The sequence below is a fragment of the Rosa rugosa genome, chromosome 4 (genome assembly GCF_958449725.1).
Source record: "Rosa rugosa chromosome 4, drRosRugo1.1, whole genome shotgun sequence".
In the NCBI taxonomy this organism is placed as follows: Eukaryota; Viridiplantae; Streptophyta; class Magnoliopsida; order Rosales; family Rosaceae; genus Rosa; species Rosa rugosa.
The window spans coordinates 19,304,903-19,320,259 of NC_084823.1; the positions used below are offsets into that span (position 1 = coordinate 19,304,903).

At 37.4% G+C, this 15,357-nt stretch overlaps 1 protein-coding gene across 1 annotated transcript; it reads right to left on the reverse strand.

Moving 5' to 3' along the window:
- Positions 1–396: 396 nt before the first annotated feature.
- On the reverse strand, positions 397–2,314 carry LOC133744468 (uncharacterized). The gene is made up of 4 exons (XM_062172572.1): positions 2,051–2,314; positions 1,560–1,940; positions 1,139–1,390; positions 397–1,017 (listed from the first exon to the last, which is right to left on the reverse strand). Exons 1-4 carry the CDS (start codon positions 2,246–2,248, stop codon positions 397–399), a joined length of 1,452 nt encoding a protein of 483 aa, XP_062028556.1. The 5' UTR covers positions 2,249–2,314.
- Positions 2,315–15,357: the final 13,043 nt, after the last annotated feature.

The following is a 15,357-nucleotide window of genomic DNA, read 5'->3' on the forward strand; positions in this document are numbered from 1 at the left end:
CAATCATCGGGGTTCAAGTTGATTCCTGGGATATGGTGTTGTAGTGGGAGGAGGAGTAGTCGTCTAGGGTTTGGGTGGTGGTGGAGGAGGAGGTAGGGCTGAGAGGTTGAGGATGAAAAAGTCGAGGAAGAGGAGATCGAGTGCATTTTTTTTTTCTTGTGTCACCAACAAGTCTTAGAAGAATTTTAAATTTCCTTTTTATTTTATTTTTTAATAATAAATTAGAGTCAAATGACAATTTTATCCTTCAAACTCCAGTCACATGGACATCACGTGCTCATATTTAACGGAACCATAATTGAATTTTGACGGAGGTATGATATTGATAAGAAAATTTGAGTTCATGTATCATGTTGATCACTTTAAAAGTACAGCAGGTATCATTTTAAAAGTCCTCTAAAAGTCAGACACGTCAGAAGTAAGCTCGCTCATGATCCTATACAATTTCCGTCCCTGATTAGCCATTTCATCACGATGCTGTTGAGCCATGTCACTCTGGAGCTGGATAAGCCGACTCTGGAGCTGGATAAGCCGGTCAAGTCTCTGGTCAGTAGTAGTGGATCTGGATGCACCCTCGGTATCGGCCACACCATCTCTGCCCTTCTCCAACTGCTCAAAGCTGTTGATTCCATCTGTATAGTAGGCGACCACACTTTCCAAGCCCTCCTTTGTGAGAGCAAAGGCTTCTACTTTTGTAGGACATTCTACATATTTCTCCAAGATAGCAGGATGAGATTCGGACGACTCAGAGACGATGGGAAATGCCCAGGTCAGAAGCTCTTCCCCAATGACATCGCGTTTCTTTATCATTCTTTCAACATGGCCTCTCTTCGTTTCTGTACTTCGTCTATTGTAAGTCGTCTTAGTCACTGTAATTTCACCTTCTACAACGATGAGCATCCGATCAATTGCGCTAAGTGGATAAAAGATGCAGCTATGCTGCGGGAGTACCAGCGGCTCGAGAGACATACAGATGCGACTCAACACGTCTTCATTAACGCCTTCAAGTACAGGAACCTATATATATTAAATACATTAACTGGACATGACAGAATGTACGGGCCTAAATAATTTTCTCCATGGTTTTTTATTTTTGCTAAGAATGGCTACTGTATGTGTAGAAAGTCATCTTACATACCTTACTCAGAGAATTGATGCAGATCTGCTTCTTTATACGATATTCGATATCCCAGGACAGACCAATAGAGAACAGATACTTCACATCCACCTCAGCATCCAAGTTCTTTTCCAGTAGATTACTGGACTTTATGTGTTCCATGACCAATGTCTGCAGATCGTCCGGGACAGAGTTTCTTGACAGCCACTCATCTATCTTCTTCTGTTGCTGCTCTAACTTCTCTGATCTTCTAGTTGTCAACTTCTTGTATGCCTGTTTTACAAATTAGAGATGAAGAATCTCGAATCTCATTTATAGTGCATTACAAGCGGAAAAGGATGGTCTTTGGGGCCTCCTTTATAATTCTTGCCAGTTCATATAATGAATACTAATTAATGAAAACAAAAAACAAGCAAATCAATTACTTGGGACTCATTTTAACCTCGTTTACTGCTAGCTTCGATCGTTCTGATGTCGGTGCTGCCCACATAAGGTACATACACCGCAGCAAGCCAAAACCTGTGCACGAGAGACCGAAGGCTTCTACTTTTGTTTCGCACTTGACATCTTTAGGAATATTAGGGAGGTAGCTATCCAGAAGCTCTTCTACATAAACTTCACCTTTCTCAAAACGAGCAACATTAGCTCCAGTGTTGTCTGTACAGACAACTACGCCTTCTGTGATGATGAGCATTCTATAATTTGACTTTCCTGCTCTAACCACGTAGCTATTCTCCTTGTAGACTACCGGCTCGAGAGCTGTGTAGAAACTCCTGAGCTCCTCGATATCCGGGTATTGGAGGATATATTTAAGCATGAATACCTGTTCATATATTGTTTACGTAATCAATATAAGAACAAGATTGACTAGCCGTTTTATTTCATCGAAAGAAAAATATATGTTAGAGAAAGGTTGCTTCTGGAGAAACATACTTTCGGTATGGCATTTTGGCACAAATGCTGCATCAAACCAAGCCTGATATTCACTTTGTCATACTCATCCCCAGTAAGAGAATTGAAAACAAAAACCAAGTCCACATCATCATCGTAGTTTTTTTCCACTACTTTCTTTTCTCTTATGATTTTCACTGCTCCTGTTTTCACTTCTTCAGGGATACCATTTCTTACCATCCACGTTTCTAGAGCTTTATATTTGGAATTAATTTTGTTCTGCTCATTCTCCAATGCTATGGTAGATTCCCACAAAATATGTGTCTGGTTGGCCAAATGAAAAAACAGTTCAAGTTAATGTCTTATACAAGGATAATTAAAGAGCTTCATATTAATGTAAGGTTCATTGTTTTCTTTTGGCAAAAAAAATATAGGTTCATTTGGACGAGAAAATATAAGAGGATGAATATATATAAATTGCTCAACTAAAACTTCACATATATATAAATTTTGTTTTGATCAAATTAATTTCATGAATACAAAAAATATTTGTAAAAGAAAAAAAATACACAAATATGAATAGGAAAAATATTGAAGAAGTGGGTGAATTTGAAGGATCTTCACCAATAACACGTGTATCACACGGGTTAGGTGAGAGATCACGTATATGATCATATACGTACGCTGACTAATTTCGGTGCTGGTTGTCAACAATAACAAAAGAGGTGACCAACAATATCCAAGAATCACGTGCCCCGCACACTAGCGAACCCAATAAGGGCTCAGTGGGGGCTTATGCACCCGGTAAATTATTTTTCGTTCATATGTGTGTGTGTGTGTATCCTATATCCTATATCCTTGGTAATACACACACACACACACATCCAAGTGATTAAGTTCTAATGTTTTAATACATCTAAGCTCCCACAAATCAGCTCCATTAGACATAGATCTGCTTCATTAATTTGGCCCACATTAGATAGTGAAAACATGCATATATATATATATATATATATATATATATATACAGATCCTATCCAGAGCGGAGCTCCGCTTTGAAAATTAACGTGTGAAGTTCGAGTTTTGGGTCACTTTTCGGTCGCATATCCACATCTCGACCGTTCAGTTTTTAGGTACTAGTGTATAGATCGTCTCTGCAAATTTTCAGCCAAAATGATGATCGCTAAGGCATTGATAACTGCCTTAAAGCTAGTACGGTTCAGGTTGACAGATTCAGTCCGTCCATTGGTTTAAGCGAGTTAGATACCTTAACGATCATCAATTTGGCTGAAAATTTGCAGAGATGATCTATACACTAGTACCTAAAAACGGAACGGTCGAGATGTGGATATGCGACCGAAAAGTGACCCAAAACTCGAACTTCACACGTTAATTTCAAAGCGGAGCTCCGCTCTGGATGCATGGGATATATATATATATATATAATATGTATATACAGTCCTTCTTAGCTAAGGACATCCTTACATGTACGAATTCTCAGTTTCTGGCCACTTTTCGATCACATATTCACATCTTAACCGTTCAGTTTTTAGGTCCTAATGTATAGATCATGCATCTCTGCAAAATTTCAACTAAATTGATGATCGTTAAGGCATTCAAAATTGCAATTTACAACAATGTACATGTACGGTTTAGATTCGACAAATTCGGTTCGTTCGTGTAAATTGCAGTTTTGGATACCTTAACAATAATCAATTTGGCTGAAATTTTGCAAAAGTGATCTATACATTAGGACCTAAAAACTGAACGGTTAAGATGTGAATATGTGATCGAAAAGTGACAAAAAACTGGAAATCCGTTCCATAAGCTTAGGTAAGGATATCCTTACTTGAGAAAGCTTGTGTGTGTGTGTGTGTGTGTGTCTGAAATCTTGGGTCGGCAGCCATCCGGCATTGGCCCGCATCCGCCCACAATTAAGGAAAAAAAAAACAAAAAGAGGGAATACATCCCTGAAAAGGAGACACGATAGAATCATATCTGGTCTCATGATCTTTAACAACTATTTATCAAAGATTATATACTGATAAACTGATACAGTTTAGGTGCAAAAGGCTTAAACCAATTAAATACATGTACCTGACTGTAATCAAAGCCAATATTAGCAAGTTGATTACATGATTCAAATTTGCTCACCACTTTTATTTAGGTAGTGATACCACCACTTCGTAAAAATTTGACATGTGTTACCGATATTAACCATGATTTAACTACAGTTAAACATATAAAAACTACTAAACTTAATAAATTTTATAATAAAGAGAGATATAAACAAAAATTAAATTAAATCTTCCTTCTCTCTCTACTCGTTAGTCCATCATCTTCCTTCACCTAAACACTTCAAAATCTAGGAGGTCACAGACCTCATTAGCAAAAACTGAGTCTCAGATAAAGAGAAAGAGGATGGAGATAGTGGCTAAGGCAAGGGATTGGGCGTTCAAGGCATTCACGGCGGGGCTGGGATTCACCTCCATCTACCTCACCGGTACTTTCTCTTTAATGTCTACAGAGGCATAGCTTGGGTCAAAGCTCAGCCGAAAATCGATTATGAGGATGAACAAGCCTCATAATTATGAGATTTGGATACGACATATTGAAATACTTCTCTAGCTCCATTTTAGAGCTAAGATCATATTGGGACACCAACGTTCTAATCTGTTCGTTATAAAAAAAATAAAAAATAAAAAAAAACTCCAAAAATCTAGAAAAAGAAAGAAACCCAGAAAACTGAAATTACATTTTGTTGCTATGTTCGTCAAATTTCTCTTGGTTTGATTCTTTGATTTTCTTCTTCCATTTGGGTCTGCCATGAGGACTTGGATCTGCCAATTTGGTTGAGATAAACTTCTTCTAATATTGGTTTAATGCAGACAAACCCAATCTCAACAGGATTCAAATCAAGAATTCGAGATGCAGACAAACCCAAGCTTTTTAAAAATAAAAAAAATTGCAGAAAAGTGATGATGGGCCATGAAAAAGAAGAAGTGGGCAACGGAGACGAAAGAGATGCTGGAACCCAGTATTGCGTTTGTTTAGGACTCTGCGGAAGGAACTGGAGATTTTTGGATCTGATATTATGAGGTGTAGCAGAAGAAACAGAACCTGATCTTCGGTCAAGAAAGAGGAATGATTCATGATTAAATATGAGAGAGAAAGAGAGAGTGTAAAATTCCTTTTTTTCTCTTTATTATTTATTATTAAATTCAATGTGATTAATCATGTTTAACTATAGTTAAATTCAGTAACACATGTCAAGTTTTCATAGAGTGGTGGTATCACCACTAACGAAAGATGGGGAGCAAATAAGATTGTGAAGAGGAATTAAAGTGACAAGAATCAATAGTAAGCATTTACAAACATTAATTATTGACGACACTATATTTTCACCACCCACGTACCTGCACATTTCCCATGAGATAGAGAAACAGTAGCAACCCAACAAGAGAAATAAGAATAGTGAAACAGTTTTCCCACAAGTAGTTACTTGTTTCCAAAATCGTCCCAAAATTACTGCAAAAATTATGTAGCAATTACTAGGTAGGATATATGCTAATAAATGATACGAATTAATTAATAAAGAGAAAATATTTATATAAGGTTGATTGGTATTTAGTTATTTACAAATTTCGTTAGGAGTTATTTAATTATAAAAATAGTTCAGATAGTGCTAAAATTGTGCAACTAAATAAAGAGATTCATTTTCTCTCATATTTTTTCGTGCACGAGAAATCTCATTCATATGGGAAAAGTAACACACAAACGAGGCCAAAAGGATAATAAACTGGATTGTCATCATTGGTTAGTGTGTTTTAAGGTGTAACCCTTATAGCTAGTATTAGATTGGATGTAATTTTGGCCCTTTTTTCATTATACAACAAATAAATGGTTGTTCTTAGCGATTTCGGAATGTCATTTTATATATAAATTTTGCAACCAGGCCAAATAATTATAGACTTGGCTCTATCATTTTAGGATAATAACTACTGATTTATGAGCATATAAAAATGTAGCTACACTAAAGAATGGTCTCTCTCTCTCTCTCTCTCTCAAATAGTTTGATTTCATATATTCATAAAAACATTTTTGCTAGTATAGTAGATGAAACTAATATGAAACAATTTCAAAATATGAATTCTCATCAGGAACATTTATCATTGTAATAGATATATATTTCATTTATAGAACTTTTATGTTTTGATATTATTATTGTTTTTTTTGTCTTTTTTTTGCCCCACTAAGTTCAAAATTCTGGCTCCGCCATTGCACACACACATATCACGATTAATTCAAAAGAACATACTGGTGTTTGCGGAAGATTAGGACACTGGACACAGTTCTAAACTTCTAATGGAAATTGAGGTCTTACACGAAAATTCAGAGGCGGAGCTAGGTGAAAAAATTTAGGTGAACTAACTTCAAAGGGAAAATATATAGATAAATTTTTGTCCTTTAAATCAATAAGGTGCAGTGGTTTTCCCAGCTTATTCCTTCCACAGTTCCACGTAGTAGGGTTTTTTTTTTTTTTTTTTTTTTCAATTTAGTAATTAAAGAATTTAGTTATTAGGTATGAAACTAAGAATATCCTAAGCCCCAACAATGCAAAAATTGCTGCAATGAAGTGAACTGCCCAAAAAAAAAAAAAGCATATAAAACACTTCCACTGTTCAGATTGGGAAACAAAAACCATTGAATGATCTTGTTGGCCAGTATGACATTAAGTAAGAAATCACTAATCTAGTTTCTTAGGGCCATCCCAGTATTACGCGCGCACACAGAGTACCACACATTACAGTTCTATATGTTCACATATATAACTGCAAAATTACAAATGCAATGAATTGAAGAAACTAACCTTACGGCAACGCCCTCGACTGGGTGATCAAACATAACTTCAAACAATCCTATATACAAGTACTAAGTAGAAGTTGGCTTCAGAACTTCTTATACAGATGATAGATGTTTGAGGGTTTAATATAGTACTGGACAAAGCTGGGACTGAGCGGTTCGCTTGAACTCGGTACTAATTACAACTTGAGCAGAGAGCAGGCACAAGAGGAGAGAAGCATACACACTGGAATTAAATAATCATTCATGTATATATGGAGGAATAGAGAATTATCGAGAAGCCTATAATAGTTCAGGTCAGAACTCAATGGCATAGTGCAGCTGGTAGAAAATTGTTTACTATTACTGTTGCTGATACTGTGACGTCACCCAAGTGACGTAACTATCAATTATAAAATTTTGGCACATTACATTTATATAAACTATCGTCTAACATAAAATGTCTGTTGGCAATATAAAACTTGGACGGATAGTAAAATATGAGTAATCTCTGTGTGTGTGTGTATATATATATATATATATATATTTTGACTAAGATTGATAATTTTGCTAATAATGTAGGGTAATTGATCTTTGTCTAAACATATTTATCTTTCGTAGAATGTGTAGATGCCATGTAGATTTTAGGTTCCTTTTATATGAGATCTTTTATTTCTTAAGAAAGCAAAAGCAAAAGCCAAGGATGAATTAAAGGCTACTAGGGAATTACATTTTAAAGGCATCAACTTATGGTCACTCATTCACTCTCGGAGTCATTGCCCACCCATGAAGAAAAAGATAAACTCAGCCTCACTCATTCTCTTAAGAGATTGTGACCTACATTAGCTAAGCCCCAGAAGTTTAGTATCTTAACGATTATTAATTTGGCTGAAAATCTGCATTACTGTTTTACCTACTGCAGATTCTTCAGCTAATTCTTTCACTCTCTCTGTCTATGGCGATGGTAGCTGGCCGACAGCTACACGGTCTCCATGGGGCTGCTTTCTTGGAACTGTCAGGGGCTGGGGTCCAAATTGGCGGGGAAGAATTTGCGTAGACTCAAACGCAAGCACGACCCCGCTATGATCTTTTTGATGGAAACTCGTCAGCAGGACGAGATTGTAAAAAAGTGGCAAGAAGACTTGAAGTATGATCATCTGTTTGTGGAATCTCCTACTTCTGGTAGAGGTTTAGCTTTGTTTTGGAATGATGATGTCACACCCCTGATTTTTAACACAAATAAAAATTGATATATATAACCCCATAATTATACATGCGTGATCGTTCAGTCATCAATACAAAATACCTGGAAATCTTTTCCCTTAAAACCAAGCATATACTGATGCCCTGAACCCACTATGTCAATATACACTCGCTCCAAAGAGTTATATATTACACAAGCTTACGAATTAAATTGTCAACAACAAAATAAACGTAAATGCTCCTCAGAGTTTGCTACATAGTGGAAGTCATAACAATGGCAAAGCCAATAAAATTTGCTTCCTACTCGTTCTGCTGCCCACAAGCTTCCTCATCTTCAGCCATGATTACCCTGACCTGCAGGATTAACCCCTACACCGTTTGAATGGTGCACCGGGTTGCCACACAACAAACCCAGTAAGCTTTTGCAAGCCCGTAGGAGTAACTCATGAACATCAATCAACAACTCACACAAATCAACTTAAGGAAACAAAGCAACCATGATTCCTTCTAACATTCCATGTCCTTTCCACTGAAGGGACAACTTAAGTCACCGTTGTGACAATGTTCTATTGCTAACTTAACCATCAAGAAGCAATTCAAGTCTCATCTAGACAACAAAAGAGAGAATACTCTCGAGACTCTCTTTCAAGCTACATACTTATGAGTCTCCAGCAACCTCGACTGTTACCCCCATAAGCTATAACGGCAGACAGACTAGCGCTCTAGCTGATCGTACCCACTTGCCCGGCCAAAGGTGTGATTCCCTATTTCTTACCTTGGTCACCATCTACTATCTTTCACCATCTGTGACCTATGATTTTCAGACCCCGTCTGGTCTTAGAATCCAACGTTAGTCACCATCTGTGACCTGTCACTTTTCAGACCCCGTTTAGTCTTAAAACAACTGTTGGTCACCATCTGCGACCTGTCAGTCTGTCACTATCTGTGACAAATGATCTTCAGACCCCATCTGGTCTCAGATCAACCATTGGTCACCATCTGCGACCTGTCACCATCTGTGACAAATGATATTCAGACCCCATCTGGTCTCAGATCAACCATTGGTCACCATCTGCGACCTGTCACCATCTGTGACATATGATCTTCAGACCCCATCTGGTCTCAGATGAACCATTAGTCACCATCTGCGACCTGTCACCATTTGTGACTCTTGGTTCAAGGACCAATACATTTAAAATAAGTCACGCTTGACTCAAAAATGTAACATCCAACACACTACTTTTCAAATAATAGAAAACATCTTTTTCCACAATATTGTTTCCTGAAAAGTCGCATTCAACAATAATATGAACACAATCATGCATATTATTCATCACACATCACCCACAAGAATATATATATTTCACGTAAATATATATATACGTAGTCATTCGCTCAGGAATGCCTACTAATACCAACTATAGTTTGCAGTTAAATCAATAACGCCAAAACAATAATGGTAACTCCGTTCGTAAATGAACCTTGTGAGATTACTCACCTCGAAATTCCCCCTGCGTCTTCAATATAGAACAAAGCAGCCAAACCACAAAACAACGTTCAAGAATACTTCGTCAAGTACCTAATCACATACGGTTTCAACTTAGTAACGATTCACAAACGATTTAAGTTCGAAACCCCTGTTTTGAACTAAAATCCCCAAGGTGGCGCCAATCGAGGCGAAACCACCTCCGAGACCCCCCAAAGTCTCCAGAATACTTCCACGATTGATATGTCCAAACCACAAGTCGATCGGACGCTCGAATCCTCACGGACCGAATAAATCAACCGGTATGAAACCGTAAAAATCATAACAAATCCATACGAACTCCAAAAATTGCGTATTATATATCGAAACGCTCGTATCGACGAGTAGAAGATATATAATACCACAAACAGTTCCTTACATGGCCGGAACGCCGCCACAGGCGGTGGCGCACCGCCGCCGGCCAAAACTCATTATTTCCCAAAACTTCCAACATCAAAGATGTTCATCTCAACTCCAATTACAACTTTCATAACTACATCAAAGTCCAAATATAAACCAATCGATCGAATTTTACCTTTGAACAAATTAGCCCGATTGAAACCCTAGAATTTCAAATCCAAAATTCGACCTCCACGAGTTGAATCGATGCAAGCCACCTTGTGGAAAGCATCTACGTCCTCTGAGCTCCAAAAGCTTTCAAGAATCACCGACGAAGAAAGCCCACTTGGAATCGTGTCTGATGGTGGCCGGAGGAGGAAGAACGACGCCGGCGAAGTGGAGAGGGCGAAACCGAGGTCGGGACCGAAGAGAGAGAAAAATTTCCCTTTTAGGAAACTTTCCAATTTCTGATATTTTTCCGGAAAAATCCCATATATACCAAAATGGAAACTTTTTCCGACGGCCATAACTTCCTCATACGAACTCCGATTTCCGTATTCCACATATCCACGAACTCGTAACGACGCGCTCTACAACTTTTGTGAAGGAAGTTTTTGGAGAATATCAACGTATCAAAAGTCAACCTTGAAACTCCCCCTAAATCCACACTTTAAGAATAAAAATTCGTCCGAAACACTTCCGCTCCGTCCACGAGCCACGAAACCATCCAATAACCATAAAATTAATTTCGGAAAATCCTCGAAAAATAATTACGAATTTTCGAGGTATCACAGATGATGTTCAGGTCTCAGTAGTACGTAGCTCTTATAATTATATGGACACTGATGTTCTGTTTGTTCAAGAGAATTTACCCTCTAAAATTTCTTGGATGTACAGAATGCCTACCATAAATAAAAAAGTGTCTTTCAGTTTATTGGTACCCATTTACCTTGGCTATGCATTGGTGACTTTAATGAAATCCTATGGTCTTATGAAAAAGTGGGGTGGCTTGCCTTAGGAGAAATGGAGATTGAGTCTGTTTCAGAACTTCATTAATCACTGTCAACTGTCAACTGAGAGATTTGCATTTCAATGGCCCTGGTTTTACTTGGTTCGCCTTTCAACATGGATAGCTTTTTATCAAGGAACGTTTAGATCGGGCATTTGGAAATAATGCTTGGTGTTCACTTCAATCTAAGTCTCAAGTTTTCCATCTGCCCAAATTTGTCTCTAACCATCGCCCTATCTTGCTTGATACTGCTCCTTTTGAGACTAAAGCTCCTCCCCTATTCTGTTTTGAACATCTATGGACTACAAATTCTAAATGTGAGACTGTTATTCGGAAGGCTTGGAGTGATAGCATTTGTCATTCCCCATCTAAAACTTGGATTGCCAACTTATCTCATTGTCAAGCTGGTCTTACCGATTGGTCGAAGATTACTTTTCCTCAGTTTCATGCTAACACTAACCAACTACTCCGTCGTCTGGATAACCTGCATAATTCTCAGTCTTCTTCCGTTGGTTCTCAGATAGATTCTGTGGTTGCTGAAATTGATGAAAATTGGCGTTTAGACTAGTACTATTGGCATTAGCGATCCCGTATTGGTTGGCTTCAACTGGGAGATCAGATTCTCAAAAAAAAAAAAAAAAAAAGACTGGGAGATCAGAATACTAAGTTTTTCCATCAATCAACTTTGCAACAACGACAATTCAACAAGATTCTCCGGCTAAAAAATGATTCCAATCGTTGGCTGCAAACTAAATCAAAATTCATCTCTCATCTTGGTCAGTACTTTTCTTAGCTGTTTACTACTGCTCCTACTAATTTAATGGAAGCTGTCTTATCTTTTGTGGATATAGTGGTCATAGAAGAAATGAATACTGCACTTCTTCTTCCTTTATCTATTGAGGAGGTTAAGAATGTGGTGTTTGATTTAGGTGGTTTAAAAGCTCCAGATCCGGATGGGTTCTCCGACATCTTCTATCAAACCTATTGGAACATTGTTAACCCAATAATTTATATGCACAAGGCCGGACATCTCATTTGTAATGAACTTGTTAGCTAGATATAGCTTTGCACCAATGCGACACCATTGGACTTATGTAAAAGATATCTTTCGATACTTGAGATGTACGATTGATATGGGTTTGTTCTATCCCTACAGAGAGATGATGGATTTGGACTCATCATACACCAGAAACGCCGCTAACACTAGCCTGCGTTCTCTATCCCCATCCCAAAACAACATTAGTGTTTTGGAAAGTCTTGTTGATGCTGGGTATCTCTCTGACTCACACAAAGGTCATTCCCAAACTGGTTATGTGTTCACCCTGGGTAAGATCGCGTTATCTTAGAGGTTTACAAAACAGACCATTGTCGCTATATCTTCGAACCATGAAGAGATTATTGCTCTTCAAGAAGCAGTTAGTGAATGTTTATGGATTGAATCGATAATTACGCATGTTCGAAGAGATTGTGGTCTGAAGTCTACCATAGATGAGCCTACGAGCATTTATGAGGATAATGTCACTTGCATTGAACAAATGAAGTTAGGCTACATCAAAAGCGATGACACCAAGCATAATCAGCAACAATAGACTCTCCTCAAGATCAAAGAGAACTAGGTTCGATCTGAGGATAGTATGGCAAATTTGTTACTAAGTAATCGCCTAATTCCACTTTCAAGAAACATGTAGCATCGTTTCTGGAAGTTATCCGAACTCCCGTGACCATAGTCATTAGGGAAGATGCAGACATGAAGGGGGGATGTCTACATGTATGGTCTCGAAATGTGAAGGGTGTGTTGTACTCTTTTTCTCCTTCAGCCGAGGTTATTTTTGTCCCACTGAGTTTTTGTTATTCGGCAAGGTTTTTGACGAGGCAACTAGAGGAGCACCACGTTTGGGCAACACAAGGGGGAGTGTTCAAGTAAATCCAGAATATGTGTCTGGCCCAAACTCTAGGTTATTTGTGCAAGTTTTAATAGGGTTTATGTTAGAGATATTCGTAGATATCCAATCATTGTACGATTACTTTTCCATGTACAACTTTACTTCTATGCTTGTAATCCTCTATATAAAGAGACCCCTATTATTAATGAAATCATAACAAATTCTCTCCCAATTTCATTTTCCTTGAACAAAACTCAGATTTTTCAATACAACAAAGAAAAATTGGAAAAGAAGCTTGTGAATTAGAAGGTCAAGATTCTCAGTTGTGCAGGCAAATAAATTTTAGTTAAAGCAGTAGCTTAAACCATGCCTTTATATATGCTGTGAACTGCTATCTTTTGCCTAAGAGTTTATGTGATGACACACATTAACTTTGTTCTTTTTTCTTTTGGGGAGACACTGATGAGAAGAAAAGAATCCATTGGAGAAGTCGAGAGAGACTTTGTCTTACTAAACAGGAAGGTGGAATGGGTTTTAACAACATCTATGCATGCATATAATCTAGCTATGCTAGCAAAACAGGGATGGAGAATTGTCACCAATCCCAACTCCTTAATTGCTCGGTTGTACAAGGCAAAATACTTCCCACATTGTTCCTTTTGGGAAGCAAAGTTAGGGGATGCACCGTCATTTTCATGGAGGAGTATCTTAGGGGGCAGGCCGGTTTTATATGCATGTATTAAATGGAGAATTGTTTATGGTTCTTGAAGGAATTGTGTCCTAAAACAATCATTTTGATGTAATTATTATTGTAATTATTATTATTCAAAAGGGCAAGTTTATTGTTCATTGCTTATACTTAATATTTGATTGAACAAGGTCCAAGGAATATGAGTTAAAGAGAAAGTAATCTAAAGAGTTAGATGTGTGAGACCTTTACTCTTTCACACTCTTATCCTAAAAGGTTCCTAGTAATAGGATTATCACTTGGACATTGATAATCCGGAAAGACTAGCACATACTATGTATTCTCAATATGGAGGATGATATGTCTCTTGTCATTTGTGTAGAGACACTAATACAAGTATGTGGGTGCTCTTAACTTAAAGAGTATACTGAACGCGATCATTAGAGTTCTTGTATGGAGTCTTACTTACATGTCAAACTTGAACTCTAAATTGCAATAATACAAATTAGTCCTTTGACCTGAGACACCATAGTTGTCTTATGAGTGAATGGATTATCTCTTGATGATGTAATAACATTGTGTCCCTTAATGGATATAATAGATGCATTCATTGGTATAATCAATTCGGTCATGGAGACATGTGAGTGTACAACAAGGAATCTCTATCCTTAAGTAAATAAGGTGTATGTTCAAAGATGTGATTCAATGAGTCTTTGGCCAAAGCATTGAATGAGATTTAAAAAGGAGTTTTTAATCACATTCTAAGAATCACATAAGAATGAAAATCACATTAGGGGATTGACATATCAATTCCATACCCCGATGATGTGATTTAGAACATAGTGTAAGAGAAGGACCGTATTGTATTGTAATTCCAATTGAATAGGTTCTTTGTCATTCTACATTAACTAGGGTAGTCATGATATGTTGCAAGACGTCACTCATGACTTGTGAAGTCCCCGAGGATTAATAAACATTTATTATCCTAATAACAAGGGAGAATCAAAAATGGAGTTTTTGATTCGTAAACAAAATAGAATGGTTTCTATAAACTTCACTGCCTTGTTAATTAGAACCTAAGAGATCGCACACCATATAAGTGGATCATTGAGATTGTATATGAAGAAGATTAAACAAGAGTTGGTTATGAGCAAATAATTAATTAGATTTATTATTTGAACATAATTAGGATTTTCGGGTAAAACCGAACCTATTGGGCCTAAACGATTGTCGGGTTTTTTTGGTGTGGACTTGGGCTTCACTAAATGAGATTTAAATGAAAGCCCAAGACACATTTTTAGTGCCCAATAACATGTATGGACCAGCCAAAATATTGGCTTTATGAAAGTCAATATTTTTCTTTTAGTAATTGGAGTTATTTCCTATTATATAAAAGGGAAAGCATGGACAAAGAAAAGTGAGTGTCTCCACACTATTATTTTCAGATTAGAGAGAGAGAAAGAGAGTTCTCTCTTGGTCCATTTTTCAGAAATTAAAGGAAAGAAGAACACTTGCATAATTTCTTCTTTTCTTTCATCTTTCTTCATCTCTTGATTCACTTGGTGAAGATCCTTAGAGGCCATATATTTTTGTGGCTTTACTTGTTACATCAAGGAGGAGATTACAAGCACAAGAAGGAGTATAAGAAGGAGTTCTTAATTCAAGGTGCTTCAAGGTGGAGGAAACACACACAAGGAGAGATCAAGGAGAGGAACTTTGGTGGTTCACTTGGATCGGATTAAAATCACGCTCCAAGGGTGAGTAGAACATAAACTCCCTCTTTGTTCTTCCTTACCATGCATGCTATGTTTATATACATATCACAATAAGCCAAGATCATGGGTTAAAGGAATGGATTTT

Bases quoted from the DNA above. Each gene is read 5' to 3' on its own strand.
- LOC133744468 (XM_062172572.1), bottom strand. From the start codon at position 2,248: ATGGTAAGAAATGGTATCCCTGAAGAAGTGAAAACAGGAGCAGTGAAA. The intron at 1,941-2,050 runs GTATGTTTCTCC...ATATATGAACAG, and splicing joins GCCAAAATGCCATACCGAAA to GTATTCATGCTTAAATATAT. The intron at 1,018-1,138 runs GTATGTAAGATG...TAATATATATAG, and splicing joins GCATCAATTCTCTGAGTAAG to GTTCCTGTACTTGAAGGCGT.